Genomic DNA, 17047 nt, shown 5'->3' with positions numbered 1-17047 from the left:
TCCGCAGAAATGTTTGGTTACAGTTTTAATAAAAAGAACACTTTGCATAGGATCGATGCTGTGTAATGTGACTCAGACAGTTTCTAATACATTAGCTCATGAGATAAAAAACAATACAAACCGAGGGATCAGGGCAAAAGCAACAATCATAAATACAATTCTTGAATGTGATTTGGGGTTTTTCTCACTTTCCCTCTCTCTCTCTCTCTGATTCTTGCAGAATAGGGGGCGCTGTGCCCATCGTTTTCTCCTTCTTTGCAGAAGTGTTGTCCAGGGAGAAAAGAGGAGAACATCTGAGCTGGTTGTGTATGTTCTGGATGATTGGAGAGATCTATGCATCAGCGATGGCCTGGGCCATTATACCACACTATGGTGAGAGATCAATTTAAAAAACTGCTCTCAAGTTAACATTGCAGTGTTGATTCTGACTGCAAATGTTATGACGAAATATAATCATGTTTTAGTCGACTAAATCTGCTGTAGATTTTCTGAGCCTTTGCATGGATTACTGGATGACTCGCCTCCGCTTCAGGTAAACCTTGAGTTTGGCTCCTCATGGTTTCTGAAATATCGTACGTGAAATTCGTCTCTTCTTTTTCTTCCTAACTCCATAATTTCTGCCACTTTCCTCGCATGTCCTCCTTCTCCGTGTTGACATCCGGGGAGATCGACCTAACCTTGGTACCTCGCAAAGAGATTAGCCTGCTTGGATCTATTGTTGTTATTCTTCTCTTCTGATTGGTTCCCAGTTGGCGACAGCCAAGGACCCGAAGTAGACACAGGCTTGGAGTCACTGTCCGTCTGAAACTTGTTCGTAATATCTCAAAGATAATCCGACAAACGCAATACTAACAATTATTTTATTGTTGTCGGATGTCAGTGGGGATAACTTGGGGAACGAGTTCCAGGCGGTCAGTCACTCCAAGCCCGTGTCTACTTCTGGTCCATTGAGTTGTCGCTCAAAACTCAGTAGCCAAGCAGCAGGCAGCTTCCTAAGTCCCGCCCATGGACAGAATCGCAGTCCATGGGAGCAAAGAACAAGTTAGGGAGCAAGCAAAATTCCGATCATCGCAAAGTAAAAGTGTATTTTCAAACAAATAAAATACAATATTTTTGAATGATTACATCGATATTTAATTAGCAATATGTGTATTTAGATTTTGTGTTTCAATTCTTGTTTGGTCAATTCATAAAGTGTTGTTTGCTTTGTCAAGTGTTACTTGATAATATTGACACACGTCTAATTCCATACCGCCCTAACATTTTAATCTAGTTTTTATTCGTTGACGAAAGTGCCATTAGATATCGTTGTCGTTTTTGTTACATCAACTTTTTTTTACTTGACACCTCGTTTTTTGTCGGTTAGAACATGTTGACGCACATTGTGTTCAAAATGAACACTGCTTTGAAGGGAAGGGTGAGGTGATGGATATTCAGCTGCGTCATATACTGTTACTTCACCAATACATATTCAGCTCTACCCACTGTACATTTAACAGGACAAGGACCAAAACTATAAGGCTTCCCCGCGTCTGCGGGTGGACGTGTCAAACGCAGCTTCCTTGAGAATCAATCACTTAGCGGCTCTGAGTCGCTGCAGGCTGGGAGAGGCAGAGGTTAAGAGATTAACGTATGCACTGATACCAGAGAGCAGATGAACGCTGGGAGGGTGAGGGAGAGGGTGCGGAGCCAGCGGGGTAGAGAGACAACGCTGTGATTTATGACAATCCCGCGTTCGATATCATCCCCACTCATCATGACAACAAACGCAAACAGGGGAACGAGCTTTTATCTCCGTCTCGTCTTCTGTGACTCCTTGTCTTTTTTTCTTAACCTGCTGTCCCTTCCTGTTACTGCTCCCCCTCTGCTCCTGCTTTGTACTCTCCCACTCTCTCTCCACCTAACTCTGTCCTTCCTTTTATTACCTCTCTCTCCTCTCTCTCTCTCTCTCCATCCTCTGTCTCTGCAGAGTGTTCTTCTTGATCAAGCATAATTAGGTTTTTCTCCTTGCTCTAATGGGACGAAGCTACAGCTAGAGGTGATTTATGGCCAGATCATGCTTTAGCCAAACCATGACGTCAGCAAGAGAGAGAGAGACAGTGTGTGTTCTTGTATGTGTATCTTTGCGAGGACCAAAAAACCGTAAGTAGTGAGGACATTTGGGGAAAGCGAGGACATTTTGGCTGCTCCTCAAAACTTTAAAGGGCTTTTAAGGGTGAGAGTTAGGCATTTAGTTGTGATTCTGAGGGTCCTCTCTACAAATGCAGTGTGTGTGTTATCATGCACGTCACTTACAGTAACAGAAACATGCAGGTCTTCTTCAAGGGATTTTGAAAATAATAACATGTGACATGTGAGGTCTTTGAAGGTAAAGCTGCAGCACGTGACTTTTCGTCTTCGTTTGGGGAAGAAGTGCTTATACTGCCAAATTGCAGAATGACGATAATTCACTACAATGAATAATCATTTTACACTACATAGTGATTTTTAAAAAACACAAGTTTACAAAGTGTGTTGACAGACAAAGCAAAAACAGAACACAAAAAAGGCAAAAGAACAATTAAGAGCAAAGCAATAAAGATATAAAAAAAAAGAAGAAGAAAGAAATGCAAACACTAGATTTTGAGATAAAAAGATTAGAAGACGCCGTGACCTGCCTTGTGTACACGCCCTCGTAAGATTGTCACAACCCCTGGATTATCCCTGGATTATGGCACATTTTGTTGTACTTTGAGTTCTCTGCCTGGTTTTCAGTTGTTTCCTGTTTTATTTTAAAGTTTTATTTATTCTGCTTCCTGTCCTGTCTTCCCTGTTGATAGTCTGGCGCGCCCTAATGTGTTTCATATCACAATACAGTTCAGTATTGGTGCAGCCAAAGTATTTCAAAAGAGACAAAAAACGAATAGTAAACTAGTGATGTAGCAGCTTAATCTCACTTTCTTATTAATTAAAATAGTAATATACTGTTTTATAAATTGTAATCCCTCGCATCATTTACACAATAAATTTGCACGGACACACATTCACGTCTTTGAATGAACGGGTTATAATTTGAGTGCGTCGGCGCGGCTGTTTGAGACGACATCATCAGGGACCTCATTTATCTTCTCCACTCACTGACTTCTAATGTCTCCCAAAAGCCACCAGGCAGACTCACAGCTGGAGTCCTGGAGGAGATCTGCTCAGCACACAGCTGACGACAGAGTTTCACGCAGTTTACTTGCCACCAAGAAAAGCCCGGCACTCATTATTCACTGCTCATATCTTCAGATAAACATTTAAATATCAATGTCGCTTACCTCTATCTTTACTGAAAGGCAGGTAATACTTTACATTACAGTCATGTAATAACATGGTATTAGGGATGTAATGTCATAATAAAACCATCTTATTTCCAATTTAATGTGATAGTAATAAGTAAAAATGTAGTAAGACAAAACAGAAACAGGTAAATGAGCATTTTTCAACCATGATTCATGGTTATTGCACAGACTACCCTGCAAAATTCCCTGCAACTAACATAATGAGTTAGAGTATTACAAGTATTACCTTGGGCGTGGGTGTGTGGGTTTTCTCCTGATTCTCCAGCTTCTTCCCAAAATCATGCAGAGTAGGTTAATAGGAGAGTGAATAGGAGTTTAGGAGGTGAATAGGAGATTGCCCCCCATGTCCAGAACAACCAGACCCCCCCAACCTGAACCCCTTTCCATGCATTCACCCAAAAAGAGAACAATTATAAACGTTTACATGCAAAAATAAACAGCAGTTGTAGGTTTTTGTTCCTATTCTCAGACATGATATTTTACCATATTATTACTGAACTATAAGTGTTAACCGAATGTATTGTAAATTGAGTTTCTTCACACTAGTCCACCACGTTTCTTAAATGCTAGTGTAGGTCTAAAAAAACTATCTATCTTTCTCCAGTGTCTGGGCCTGGGTGTAGTGCAGCAGTGCTGACTCAGTCATCCATAGACTTAGAGTCAATTATGTACATAATCCCTGTAATGAGATTTCCGATGGCATGGACAAAACACTCGCCCTGAGGGGCACGGAGCCACACTACATATCTGCAGAAAAGGCAATCACTGCTGAACAACTCCTTCCCCTTTTCTCTCTCTCTCTCTGTCTGTTACTCTGTCTCTTTTTGTCCAGAAGTCTCTCTCTGAAGATACATACAAACACTCACACACACACACACACAGAAAGGGGAAGGGAAATAAGTAAAGAGCAGAATCAAACACTCGGGCAAGACGTCAACTAGAAAAGTCATTCCTCTTGCAGCTGCTGCCCAACAAAGAACACAGCGATTGAGAGTGACACCATCATAGACTCATCTGCCACCTGAGATATGTTCTCTCTCGGCTCAAAACCTCATCAAATACTGTGCAAATAGTCAATTTAAAGCACATGCATTTCTTTCTGTCTGTTTGTTTCTCTTTGCCGTGTTTGCTCTTTTCCCTTTTTCCAATTATTTCTCTTTTCTACAGAGACACTTTCATCTCTCTGGTGCAGTTTTTTTGGAACCACTTGTAACAGACGCCCACTCTCCTTTGTAGATAGTTGTTTTTAGCAGTTGATGTATGAATTGCTATCAAAGCCGGATTTTAATACGCTGCAAGATTAACTCCAAGCAGCGCTTTTCCGGCACAGCCATTAGTGTTAACCCCCCTCCCCAGCCTGTGACTCCTCTCCTACGCCTGTTGATGAATAATGGTGTTATTCCCTCTGGTGCAGCATCTCCACGAGGCACGATCTGTTGAGAGACGTGGGAGGTCACGACTGTCACGGTCTCTGTGCTTCCTCCCCAAAAACACAAGTGCACAAATGCAGAGCTACAATACATTGTGTCCTCCAGAGACAGCTCTTACTTTCTTCCTCTGTACAGCAATACAGTAATGTCGGGATCAGACTACAAGATATTTGTGTCTTTCACGATGGTCACCGTGACCCGACCAATCAATGTTCACAACACTGCACGAGTTCATAGGTCATTGGGGAGTGGGGACATTACTCACTGGGTTACTGAAGTGCTTATGACTCGCCAACATTTGTGTTTTTTTTAAAGGTTGTCTCTTGAGGAGACGTCAAACAGGCACAGGTTCTCTCGCCAAAGCTTGACGAAATCTTCTTCTGTGTCTCTGTTCCACCTAACAGTAGCAGCAGCAGCATTGCTTCTCCATGTTTATATCAGAGCACTCCACCTTTTTGGTCAACATCCAGGAGCACATACACTTACATACCAGACTTCTTGTCGGGGGTTTCACGGAGCGTCTCGGATGCCAAATCTCTGTTCTTTAATTATGCAAATGGCCACTCAACGTTCACGATGTCTACACAAATTTGTCTAAATTTGTGTAGTCTGATCCCATGTGTTATTTATCTGTCTTTTCACTTTTTCACTTCCCTCCACTGACCTCCAAAAACTGCAATACACACCAAAGTCAGCTGCCTGGGTTACTCACCCGCACTCACTCCAGAGACCACATTACTGCCCCATCCTCCAACAGCTCCACTGGCTCCCTGTCCACAACCGAATCCAGTACAAACCCCTCCTCCTCGTCACATACAAAGCCCTCAATAACCTTGCCCACTCTTATCTTACTGACCTTCTCCACCGCCACTCCTCCACCCACCGTTTCCGATCTGCTGACTCCGACCTCCTGACCCCCATCGCCAGAACCAAGCACCGCACCTTAGGTTGACCGAGCATTTTTCAGCAGTAGAATCCACTTTTTGTGGCCGCTTCTTTGTGTTTTCAGCCGTAGTCTAACTGTATGATCCTTTTCTGGCTTTACTAGCACTGTGTGCTTCTTCTGTTTCTTTATATTTAAAAGTCACACACTGATTTCTTTGCACCAGGTTGTCCGTGTTGTTCGTGTGGTAACAAACAACCATTTTATTATTTTCTATCTCTAAACACTGAACAGTCTTTTGGCGAATGTATGATGTTTTGTACTGTATGTACTCATGGTTGTGTACCTGGGTATGTATATATATATATATATATATATATACATATATGTATATGTACACTGTATATATACATATATACATACATATATATGGTATTATGGTGTTTGGTTAGTAGTGTCACTCATCTAAATAAGGTTATTCATTGTATTCATTTCTTCCCCCTTTTTTAAGTCAGTGTAAGGTTTTCTGTGTGTGGGTATGCAGACATGCACTGTGAGCCGTGTGTGTGTGTTACAATGATTAATGAGTCTAGCAGAGTGCCTGTGGGCTGAGATCAGGTGCAACAAGATTTAACTTAGCAGAAAACACTCAATTTCTTTCCTACACATTCAATTAACCCGTCCCTCTGCACTTCTCACAGCTGCCCCTGGAGAGCCATTCATCTGTGGGCAAACACACACACACACACACACACATCGCTCTGCTTTAGCTGCAGAGCTCTTTTTCTTTTTTCTAATTTATCTGCAGTTCCTTTGCGGCCCTTTTGCAGTAAAAGGTTCACACGTCACATTTAGAATCAGCCTCTCAGATACATCTTATTAGTTAGTCACTGTTTTTCTCAAAGCGTCATTTCAAGTCATCCCATTTATTTTTATGATGCTCCTGTGAGTTGAAGATTGGCTCAATAGTCACCTGCCAGAGATCCTTTTATGAATCACACAAACACTTAGAAAAGGAAGTGCTGTATGGTGTGAAATGGTAATTAACGTAATATGAGATAAGAAAATGGCAGCGCTGTGATTTACCAGAGCGCCAAACATAAAAAAAACAACATCATTTAACTCCCGTCAAACAAACTTACAGTCTGTAAAATTTAGCGACATTTATAATCCAATCCAATCCACATTTATTTCTGTAGCACATTTAAAAAACAACAGAGTTGACCAAAGTGCTGAACATCGCAAAAATACATAAAACAGACAGGATATAAAACAATGCAGTATAAGAACTTAAAAAGAGAATATAAAACCAATAAAACACATAAATTCAGGAGCAATAAAAGTATAAAACACAAAAACTGACAACTCTTACACATGGTCACGGAACGCCAAGACAGAAGAAGAATTGGGTTTCAGCTCGTTCCACAATTTGGAGGCCGCCACTGCAAAGGCTGCGCTTCCCCGGTGTTTTAACCTCAATCTAGTTACAGCAAGAAAGGGTTTTTTCTGCAGAACGCAGCGATTGTGAAGTTGAATATGGATGTAAACGTTGCAGCTGAATATCCCTCACTTCACTATACTCTTATGTAACTTTCAGTTAAGTTTGGCCAATTTTGGGCGAGGAGGTGATTTTAACCCTTACAACACAGAGCATTTATGCTGCTTGGCTATAAGAATGTGCAATATAGAGTGACTTATATCTTTTTCAGCACAACCTATAGACATTCTGATGGAATTATTATTTTTTTTACTAGATAAACACACCTGAGTAAAAAGTACTCACAAAAGATGTGAAATTTGGAAATAAAAAAAAAAATCTTTGTTGTGTTTTTAAATATGTGACATAGAATTAATCATAATTCATTAATGATCCACCCAGGATGTCCATATAAGGAGTGATGTATTATTCCCACAGCTTTAGAATGGAACAGACTGACATCACTTTAACTGAACAATGCAACAAACCTCATGTTTTTCCCTAAAGTGCTGCTGCTCACCCACCGTGTCCTCCGTCTTCATCTGGTCTCATTGTCACTGCTGTTTCTGTGCCTCCTCCAACAGGCTGGAGCTTCAGCATGGGTTCAGCATACCAGTTCCACAGTTGGAGGGTGTTTGTGGTCGTGTGTGCCCTCCCCTGTGTGTGCGCTGTGGTGGCGCTGACGTTCATGCCCGAAAGCCCCAGATTCTACCTTGAGGTAAACAAATGATCACGATTCATATTTTTTTTTTCTGTGGATCCGCTAAAATGAGTTTAATCTTGAAGAATCGTGGTGTAGCGACATTACCAGCACTCACGACAGATCAGGCCAAAAGAAACTGCGTGAGTCATCAAAAACGGGGCTTATATACTGTATATCCTCAGAAAAAAAGAACAAGAGGCAGCAGGTTTTTTGCTGCTGGATTATTACTCTTTGAAGTAAAGTGAGTCAGTTTTGTCGTGACGCTCATCATTTTTGTCCATCTGGTAAAAACCCAAATGCACATGTTTTCTTAACACTGTGCATGAATGTAGTTGTGAGACAGTTACTCACTCTGTCTTCTCTTTTCCTCTTTCTCTTGACTTTGCCTCCTGTCAGGTGGGGAAGCACGATGAAGCCTGGATGATCCTCAAACAGATCCATGACACCAACATGAGAGCGCGTGGGCAACCGGAGAAAGTCTTCACGGTGAGTGTTTGTGTCTCGCCTGGGTTTCCTGATGCTTAAGGCAGTAAAGAGGCTTATGATCTGCCACCAGTGGGACAGGTTTTAACGCTTTCACTGTGCAGCATCATATCTGAATTATAAAGATTCTGAAAGCTGTTTTGTGTCATTCAGGCTTATGTGATGCACAAGCTGCACTTTGGGAAAAAGCCTCTTAGTCGTCGTGTTTCTTAAACTGATCGTACGCTGTACAACACACTGTTTATATTCATCTTTTTCATCGTGATTTGGCCTCATTACAGTTATGATGCTCTCTGTCTTCAAGTCAGCTAAACATGAGAATACAAAACTATTTGACTACACTACACTATACGATACGATACGATACGATACGATACTATACTATACTATACTGTACTATACTACACTATACTATACTATACTGCACTATACTATACTACACTATACTATACTACACTACACTACACTACACTATACTATACTATACTATTCTATACTATACTACACTATACTATACTATACTATACTATACTACACCAAATTACACAACATTACACCACACTATACCACACTATAATGTAGTACACTATACTGTGCTATACTGCAATATACTATACTGCACTATACTACACTATACTATACTATACTGCACTATACTATACTATACAATACTACACAACACTATACTATACTATTCTATACTACACTATAATGTAGTACACTATACTGTACTATACTGCAATATTCTATACTGTACTTTACTACAGTATAGTTTACTACTATATGCTGTAGTGTTCTTGACTACACTATACTGTACAACTCTGTACTATAGTATACTGTACTATACAACTATATACTATAATATACTAAACTATAGTGTATTTGACTACACTATACTGTACTATACGACTATATACTATAATATACTAAACTATAGTGTATTTGACTACACTATACCCTTACAATACTATACTACACTATTCTGTACTATGCTGTACTGTATTACACTATAATGTATAATACTATGCTAAAAAGGGGAATTGACCATATTATGTTATTTTGTTTTCCATACACCTGCAAAATGTTGTTTTCATTTTGCAGGTAAACAGGATCAAGATTCCCAAACAGCTGGATGAACTGGTTGAAATGGAATCAGAATCTGGCAACCCAGTTTCCAGGGTTTTCTTTAGGATGAAGGCAGAAATGCATGGGGTAAATATTTCTAATTTTCATTTTCAGGTCAGGTCCTTTTCTCTTTACTTCAAGGGTAATGAATCTGGTGTCTCTGTTTAGATCTACCACAATCTGATGAAGTGCTTTAACTACCCTATGCGAGAGAACATGATGCGCCTGGCCCTGGTGTGGTTAACGCTGTCATTTGGGTGAGTTCCTCTCTTTTTTTGTCTTTTGTGACACAGAAAAATTGTAACGTCTTCAGTCGGACAATAGCACTACAGGCAGTTGGGATTGCGACCATGTTGCTTCTCTTTCATTTGGTCTCTCTGCTGTGCAGAAGTTTCATGGTGTTGGAATCAATCACAGCTGGTGGATCAATACTGACCCATTGTTGTCTCAGTGGGAGCAGAGATAGGAGGGAAAACAGCCTGAAAACTTTTTAAATTCAAACAGAAACCTCAGGTGTCAGAGTCGCGGACACGTACCCTCGTCTTCCACTGAGTCTGGCTGCACACGGAAAGAGCTATCAATATTTTTGTCAACTGTAAATAACAATATTCTGTGGCTGATGAATTATAATCAGTTGATTGATGACCTGATGTGATTGTATTCTTGTGGTTTCAGGTATTATGGCCTGTCAGTCTGGTTCCCCGATGTCATTAAACACCTTCAGGCAGATGACTACGCCTCCAAAGTGCAGATCCACAACAATGAACGCATCGAGGACTTCACCTTCAACTTCACCCTGGAGAACCAGATTCACAAAAATGGCCTCTTCATTAATGACCGGTAACATTTATTACATATATCTACAACACAAGTATAGAGATGTAGGGTCTAAAATGGTGTAAATTAAAGAGATGTTGTAGATTAAACAGAGAAAAATGTGCTTCTCCAGGTTCATAAACATGAAGCTTAGGTCCGTCACCTTCATTGACTCCACCTTTCGTAACTGCTACTTTGATGATGTGACATCCGTGGGCTCCTTTTTCCGCAACTGCACCTTCATCGATGCAATCTTCTTCAACACAGGTGAGAGCCTACAATTTTATTTGTAATTTCCAGTACTCTAACTTAGACATAAGTTCAGATTCTCAGATTTATCAAGTGAAATGATATGAAGTGGAAAACTTGTCACTGTCACTGCAGATATCGACGATTCCAAGTTGATAGACGGCACAGAAGTGGTCAACAGCACGTTCACACACAACAAGACGGGATGTCAGATGACGTTCGATGACGACTACAGTGCCTACTGGGTTTACTTCATCAACTTCCTCGGGACTCTGGCTGTTCTGCCCGGCAACATCGTGTCCGCCCTTCTTATGGACAAGATTGGCCGTCTGTCCATGTTAGGTAAGAATAATAGGTGAATGAAGGGGCCAATGATTGTGTTTACAGCAAGGTAACTGGTCAGATGCTGAAATAATTCATACCGTAGACCACATTCCGACCTGATGACCCAGCCATCACGACAATGTGGGCCCCCGTAAAGGTTATATTCAGGCTGACAGTGGTTTCCATGGTGGCCCCTCCTGTGTTTGCCCACATGGGCCTCCCATCATGGATGGACAAACCCACTTGGAACCCTTATTGTCAGCCTGAATGTAAGGCTTTATGGCGCCAAATTCATGGCTCTTCCAATTAAGTTCTGAATTTGTCTTTAGATTAATGTAGATGCATTGTTCAACTTAATGACGCTCAGAGTCTTAGTCAGATCTGAAGAAGCCTCTTGGATGAGAGGTGAAACGTCTTCAACTCAACTCAAGCAAGTCCAGTCGCCCACAGCTCACTACTGAAGAAGATTATGACCTGGATGACTGAGAACCTCCACGTCTTTACATTCGATCACAAAAATGTCACGTTTGTAGATGGTTTGAGGACGCACAGACCCCCGAGCATGTATGAACACTACCTGTCCTTAAGAAGGATTAAAGAGACTGCCTCCTTAGCTGACCTCCCACTTCATGTCTCCTTGTGGTGGTGCTGCTCAAATGAATGAGGGAAACGTGGGAGGAAGTTACCTGGCTGAAGAAGAAGAGGGAGTTTCACTCCTAGTAGACACACTCAGCATGATCATACTTAACTCTGTGTGCATGTGATAGGATTCATTCAGGGGTGCTGTTCCTACCAGGTCTGAATAGGGACCATAGTTCCCATAATTCAGTGGAACATTAGACAAGTAACAGCTACATGCTCCCTCACCTCACTCCTGCTCTCTCTTTGTGTTTCCATCAGGTGGCTCTATGGTGCTTTCAGGCATCAGCTGTTTCTTCTTGTGGTTTGGCACCAGTGAGTCCATGATGATCTTCATGCTGTGCCTTTACAACGGCCTGAGCATCTCTGCGTGGAACTCCCTGGACGTGGTCACCACTGAGTCATTCCCAACTGTCAGAAGGTGAGAACAACAACGATACCTAAGAGTTTCTATTTACCCCTACATTGTTTGCACTTAATACAAGTGTACAAGAATACGAGTGTTAAATCTAATGTAGTTGTTTACTTTTTTACTCATCTTTGTTTTTGATTCACTCTCCACAGAGGAACAGGGTTTGGGTTCTGCAATGCTCTTTGTAAGCTCGCCGCCGTCATGGGGAACCTGATTTTTGGCTCTCTTGTGGGCATCACCAAGGCCATTCCCATCCTCATGGCGTCGTCTGTGCTCGTCGGTGGAGGCCTGGTTGCACTCAGGTTACCTGACACTCGAGCAAACGTCCTCATGTAACACCAGCTTCGTCCACTGGGGTAAAACCTGGATAAAACCTGGGTGAATCTGAGAGGAAGCCCAGGGAGAGTTGGGTAAGAAATGCAAACGGCTTGGTTCATACATTCACACCTGCGATCACATTAAGTGAAGCTGGGAAACATCCCACATTTTCATAGTGTATTAGCACACGACAGAGCTGGCGGTTTGCAGTGGTTTGGACACTGGGACTTTGGTAATGGTGTTTAGGTGTTTTTTCAGTGACTTCTTGCACCTTTTGGCCAAAATCTTGTACTGAGTCACTGCGCGGTTAAAGCTCCAAGCTTTCATTATTGATGGAGTCTTATTAAGACGAGCCAGATGGGGAGGAAAGTGGAAAAACAAGCTGTAATGAGCGCAGCGAACCTGCTGTTTGACAACATCAGGAATAGATGATCAGACAGAGGAGACACGCGACGCACCAGCGTGACAGCTGGCTTCCCCGCAGGACCCCACAGTCACAGGGCTACATGTTGTAGACGGTGCACAGACAGTCAAACATACATAAATGCATAAAAGCTACCGGTATTTTTCACTCACTGGCCACGTTATTAGGTACAGAGGACACAGTGTGGTCTCCTGCTACTGTAGAAGACCATGTTCTTCAAGGTTGTAGGCATGGCATGTTCCTGTAATGAGTGACATCTGCTCGTTAAAGATGACTTTCTGTATTTTCTCTGACCTGAGAGATGATTGTGTGTGGTAATCCCAGCAGATTAACAGTCTGTGAAATACTCTGAAGTCCATAATGTATTGACTCGTGTGACGGGCTGATTAGATATTACATTACATGTCATCAGACATGTAATGTCCTAACCTAACCTAATGTCCCTAACCTAATAAAGTGGACGTTGAGTGACCACGTGCGCTTTGAAGTAGATTGTTACTTACATATACCTGGACTTTTCCCACTCCACACACACAGTTGCTCAGTATGACATCTGCAACCTTTTCAAAGTTAATTATAATAACGACAGCAACACCAAGCCCTTGCATTTCCTACCCGGCCCAGAATCAAAAAGGCCATATTGAAAAACTGTATTTTCATGTACCAATAATTGAACGTTATGTTGAATCTGTTCATCTTTATTTCCTGCTTTGCTATTGTGGAAGTTGGAAATGGTGATTTTTTTTGTGTGTGTGTGTGTGTTATTGTACAAATGGCTCTCTGGTGAATTCCCCCTGCTGCTTTTTCCCTCAGCTTTGTGTTGGATCTTGCTCGTGGCGCTGACGTCCATAATGACACGTCATGCCACTTCCTTTTAAGAATTTACTGAATGGCCTTTTTGAAATGTGCCTCTCCTTAAGTGGAGCAGTCTGTCCATAGTGATGTCGTGTTCCGGTGATATGAGGATCAGAAAGAAACATGAAGAGAAATTTAACTGATAAGATAATCATGGTGTTTTTGTGAATAATATGTGTGCAATTTCTTATGGCATTTTCTCGTACTATTCGTTTTTAATTGGACTTGTGTTCTTGTGTGATAAGCCTCGTCTTCTTATAAGAAAAAAAAAAATCAGATGTTACACAGGGCGACAGTGGATTCAAATATGACTAAATGACATAAGATACCATGCAAGACCACAAAGTAATAATGTAAATAACATCGGGGGCCAATTTGTTCCACACATGATGAAAATGTCTCCTAAGGAAACATCTGCGCTTTTTTTTTCTTCATTATTTTATACAAGAAATCGTCAGAGGAAGAAATTGAGCTCAAATTGTCAGATTATCATTTGATCTAACGCTTGAAAACGTGACCTTCTATTTAGCAGTGGGACCTCAAGGCATATTAATAATCATAGAGATGATGTGGATTGGGTGAAATTGGAACCCTTTTATACATGTGTACCATTTTAAGTGACAGGTATTGTTGTGTATTTTTCAGTTCTTCTGTCTCTCTCTCTCTCTCTCTCTCTCTGTTATTGCAGCGTAGAAGTAGCTTGCCCTCGCACTGCTGTCGAAAAAACTGGCTTCCAAAGTGGTACTTACTGTACATGAACGTCTATTTCCATTTCACACAAAAAAACCCTAACTTTTTCTCTCGTATTTTGAAATACGGCTGAAAATACACAAACCGTGCCACTCTTGTGCGGTGGATAATGTTCATATTTGTAGAGCAGAAATGTGACTTACAAATTCTAATGAAAGCAAAAAAAAAACAACTTACATGTGCCAGTAGCAAGAATAACAGAAGAAGTGATTTTATTTTGGTTGAATTTCCTGGTGTGTTTACGTTATGTTTGAGGTATCGCTAATGTACTGTATTTATGTGCGTGTATGCCAGAGTGTGTGTGTGTAACAGAGATAAAGAGAGTATTGTATGTACCGTATGTATGTGTGTGTGAATGCATGAGTATAAATATTATGTACATATCACATCTGATATTGGTGATGTTCTGGGTTAAATGTGTAAAAAAAACAATAAAACAACAACAACTCCTTGATTGCCTCATGTCTCTCCTGCCGTGTCCAGGTGATAAATCCATCTACTGTATCTGTGTATGTGTGTGTCCTTGGCTTTAAGTCAGAAGTCTCAAACTCGTTCATGCGGCCTGCCACTTAAAGTCAAGTTATAGTAAGTTATTTCTGTCTGGGTTTTTTTATATTTATAGATCCATTTTGTTTTTGGTGTGCACTATATCATTCTGTATCAAAACAAATGCTTTTATTTTGAAATTCTTTTGAAATAATGCAGTGTTGTGATATAATCTTAGCTCATGTTATCCACCCAGACTGAACAGTTGGGGGGTTTTTTTACCAGAAAGTTGGACTTTGTGTGCCCAGAGTTTGAGACCCCTGCTTTAAGTCCTTATTTACCTGCTACTATGTGTGTGTGTGTGTGTGTGCGTGCGTGTGTGTGTGCATCAACTTGCATGCATGTAAGAAAACTTCTGTTGTTTTGTGGTCAACTTTGCGTTCTTACTGTAAACCCTTCCGGCGGTAAAATGGTGGCAATATTAAGGTTTTTGTTGAGGGGGAAAAATGTGAATGTATCACTCTTGTAGGTTCTGTTCATCCATATATGGAGGTTACTCAAAAATGTATGTGGAGAATACAGTTGTGTATATCGTTGTAAAGGAGCTGCCAGACGTAGGATGACTGGGCCGTATATTCCCAGGTCCAGTGTGTGAAGATACTGTATGTGAAGAAATATTTGCCAAATTAAGCTCTGTGAATAATGAGTAAAACTGGAAAGGCAGGGATTGCAGGCTGTGCTGCATATAAACAATAATATATATACAATAAAAGTTATGTTCTCTAGCAAATGATGCTGTGTTTTTATTTTACAGCTTTCTGTAAGAGATCACAAAAGGTTGTCCACAACTTAAAGTCAAGTTATAATTAGTTATTTATGTCTGTTTTTGATCTTTATAGTTTAATTCTTTTATTTAGCACTTCATATCATTCTATAGCTAAACAAATGCTTTTATTTTGAAATTCTGTGAAATATCATCACAAATGTAATTTTTTTTCCCAGGAAGTTTGACTTTTTTACACTTGATCTGCCACACAAGATGCTCTTGTGCCTCCAGGTCATTTGAATTTGAGACCCCTGCACTACAGCATTTACATATAGACATTTTTTAATTATCAGTATATCTCACTTAATTATGTAAATATGCAAGTGCAAACATTTCCCTGTGTGATTTCAGAAGCAAAATGTACAGAGACAAATGGATTTATAATTACGCGAGATCAGTTTCCTATATTTAGTCTACTAGAGATGGAAAAATTATTAAAAACACCTCCTTATAGACACAGGAAAGCAAGTTACGTACACATGCAGAGACATACTTCATTCAAACATGCAAGGTAATGCTGCCCTCTAGTGGCTGATGTAAAGTACTTGAATTACACCATCAAGTTGTAGTACAGATAAGATGTCATGCAGCAAAGGTTCCACAGGTAAAGGATTTAAACTACATAATAATAATAAGTATATGCAACAAGTAAAAAAAAAAGCTGTAAGAATCCAATTTCTTTTAGCTGTGACCTCACTGATACTATTTCAAAATAAAAGTCTGGCTCTGTTTCACTATTAAAAATGCTATTATTATGAGATGTTTGGCGTGTGTTTGCAGTAACTTTTTATAGAACTCCACCAGTGGGCTGCTTCTCATCTTAGCCGAGCAAGAGTCAACTTGAGGTAAACTGTCGCAGGTCAACTGTACCTACACCAAAGTTCCTCAGCTCCACTCTGATCACATACTGTACCACCAGAGGGAGCTCATCTGCCACTGGTGGTACATGTCCCACAGTCTGAGAAGCATGTGTCTAAGGATTATCTGTCCTTTTGCCTGTCTGTCTGTTCTGGACTGTCAAAGGTTCACTTGACAGACTCCAAACATGACAGGTGACTCACTAAAGGCACCAAAGTAATTAAAGTTGTTTGATATAAAATGTGACATCACAAACGATGAAAAATGACCCATCTATTAATTCAAAGTACATCTGTCCATCTGTCCATCACATAAATGCCCACTGTTGAAGCAGTTTCCCTCATGCAACTGTATGTAAGTGATAATAACATAAAAGGCCAATTTACTCTTTGAAGAATAAACAAGGCTTTGATCTGCAATTGGGAGCTTTGAAATTGTTAAATGACTTTGAAGAGTGGGAAACAAAGGATGGAGAAGAACTTCAAAGTGTGATTAAAGAACTTGCAGTTGGGCACAGCGCTGCAAAAATAATAATAAAAATAAAACAAAAAATAACTATTCATACAATCAGGAGATTGTACACGAAAGCTGTGTTCATATGTAAGTTTTTAATTTTTCTTTTAAGTTGAAAAAGTTTTCATTATTCCATTATTTTTATTATTTATT

General features: G+C 40.5%; 1 protein-coding gene across 3 annotated transcripts in view; it reads left to right on the top strand.

The window, feature by feature from the left end:
• Positions 1-15482, top strand: part of sv2ca (synaptic vesicle glycoprotein 2Ca) — a 48684-nt gene extending 33202 nt beyond the window's left edge. For all 3 annotated transcript variants that reach the window (XM_044025601.1, XM_044025599.1, XM_044025600.1), the window contains 10 exons: positions 221-372; positions 7698-7831; positions 8213-8302; positions 9401-9511; positions 9593-9681; positions 10100-10264; positions 10374-10507; positions 10625-10831; positions 11714-11873; positions 12017-15482. In XM_044025601.1, the coding sequence (XP_043881536.1) occupies positions 221-372; positions 7698-7831; positions 8213-8302; positions 9401-9511; positions 9593-9681; positions 10100-10264; positions 10374-10507; positions 10625-10831; positions 11714-11873; positions 12017-12200 (1426 nt within the window). In that variant the 3' untranslated portion in view covers positions 12201-15482. The remainder of the gene's footprint in view (positions 1-220; positions 373-7697; positions 7832-8212; positions 8303-9400; positions 9512-9592; positions 9682-10099; positions 10265-10373; positions 10508-10624; positions 10832-11713; positions 11874-12016) is intronic.
• The last annotated feature ends 1565 nt before the right edge of the window (positions 15483-17047 follow it).

This window comes from Solea senegalensis, linkage group LG5 (assembly GCF_019176455.1).
Source record: "Solea senegalensis isolate Sse05_10M linkage group LG5, IFAPA_SoseM_1, whole genome shotgun sequence".
Lineage (NCBI taxonomy): Eukaryota > Metazoa > Chordata > Actinopteri > Pleuronectiformes > Soleidae > Solea > Solea senegalensis.
The sequence above is the reverse complement of the archived record's forward strand: the minus strand, read 5'-3'. Positions and strand labels throughout refer to the sequence as shown.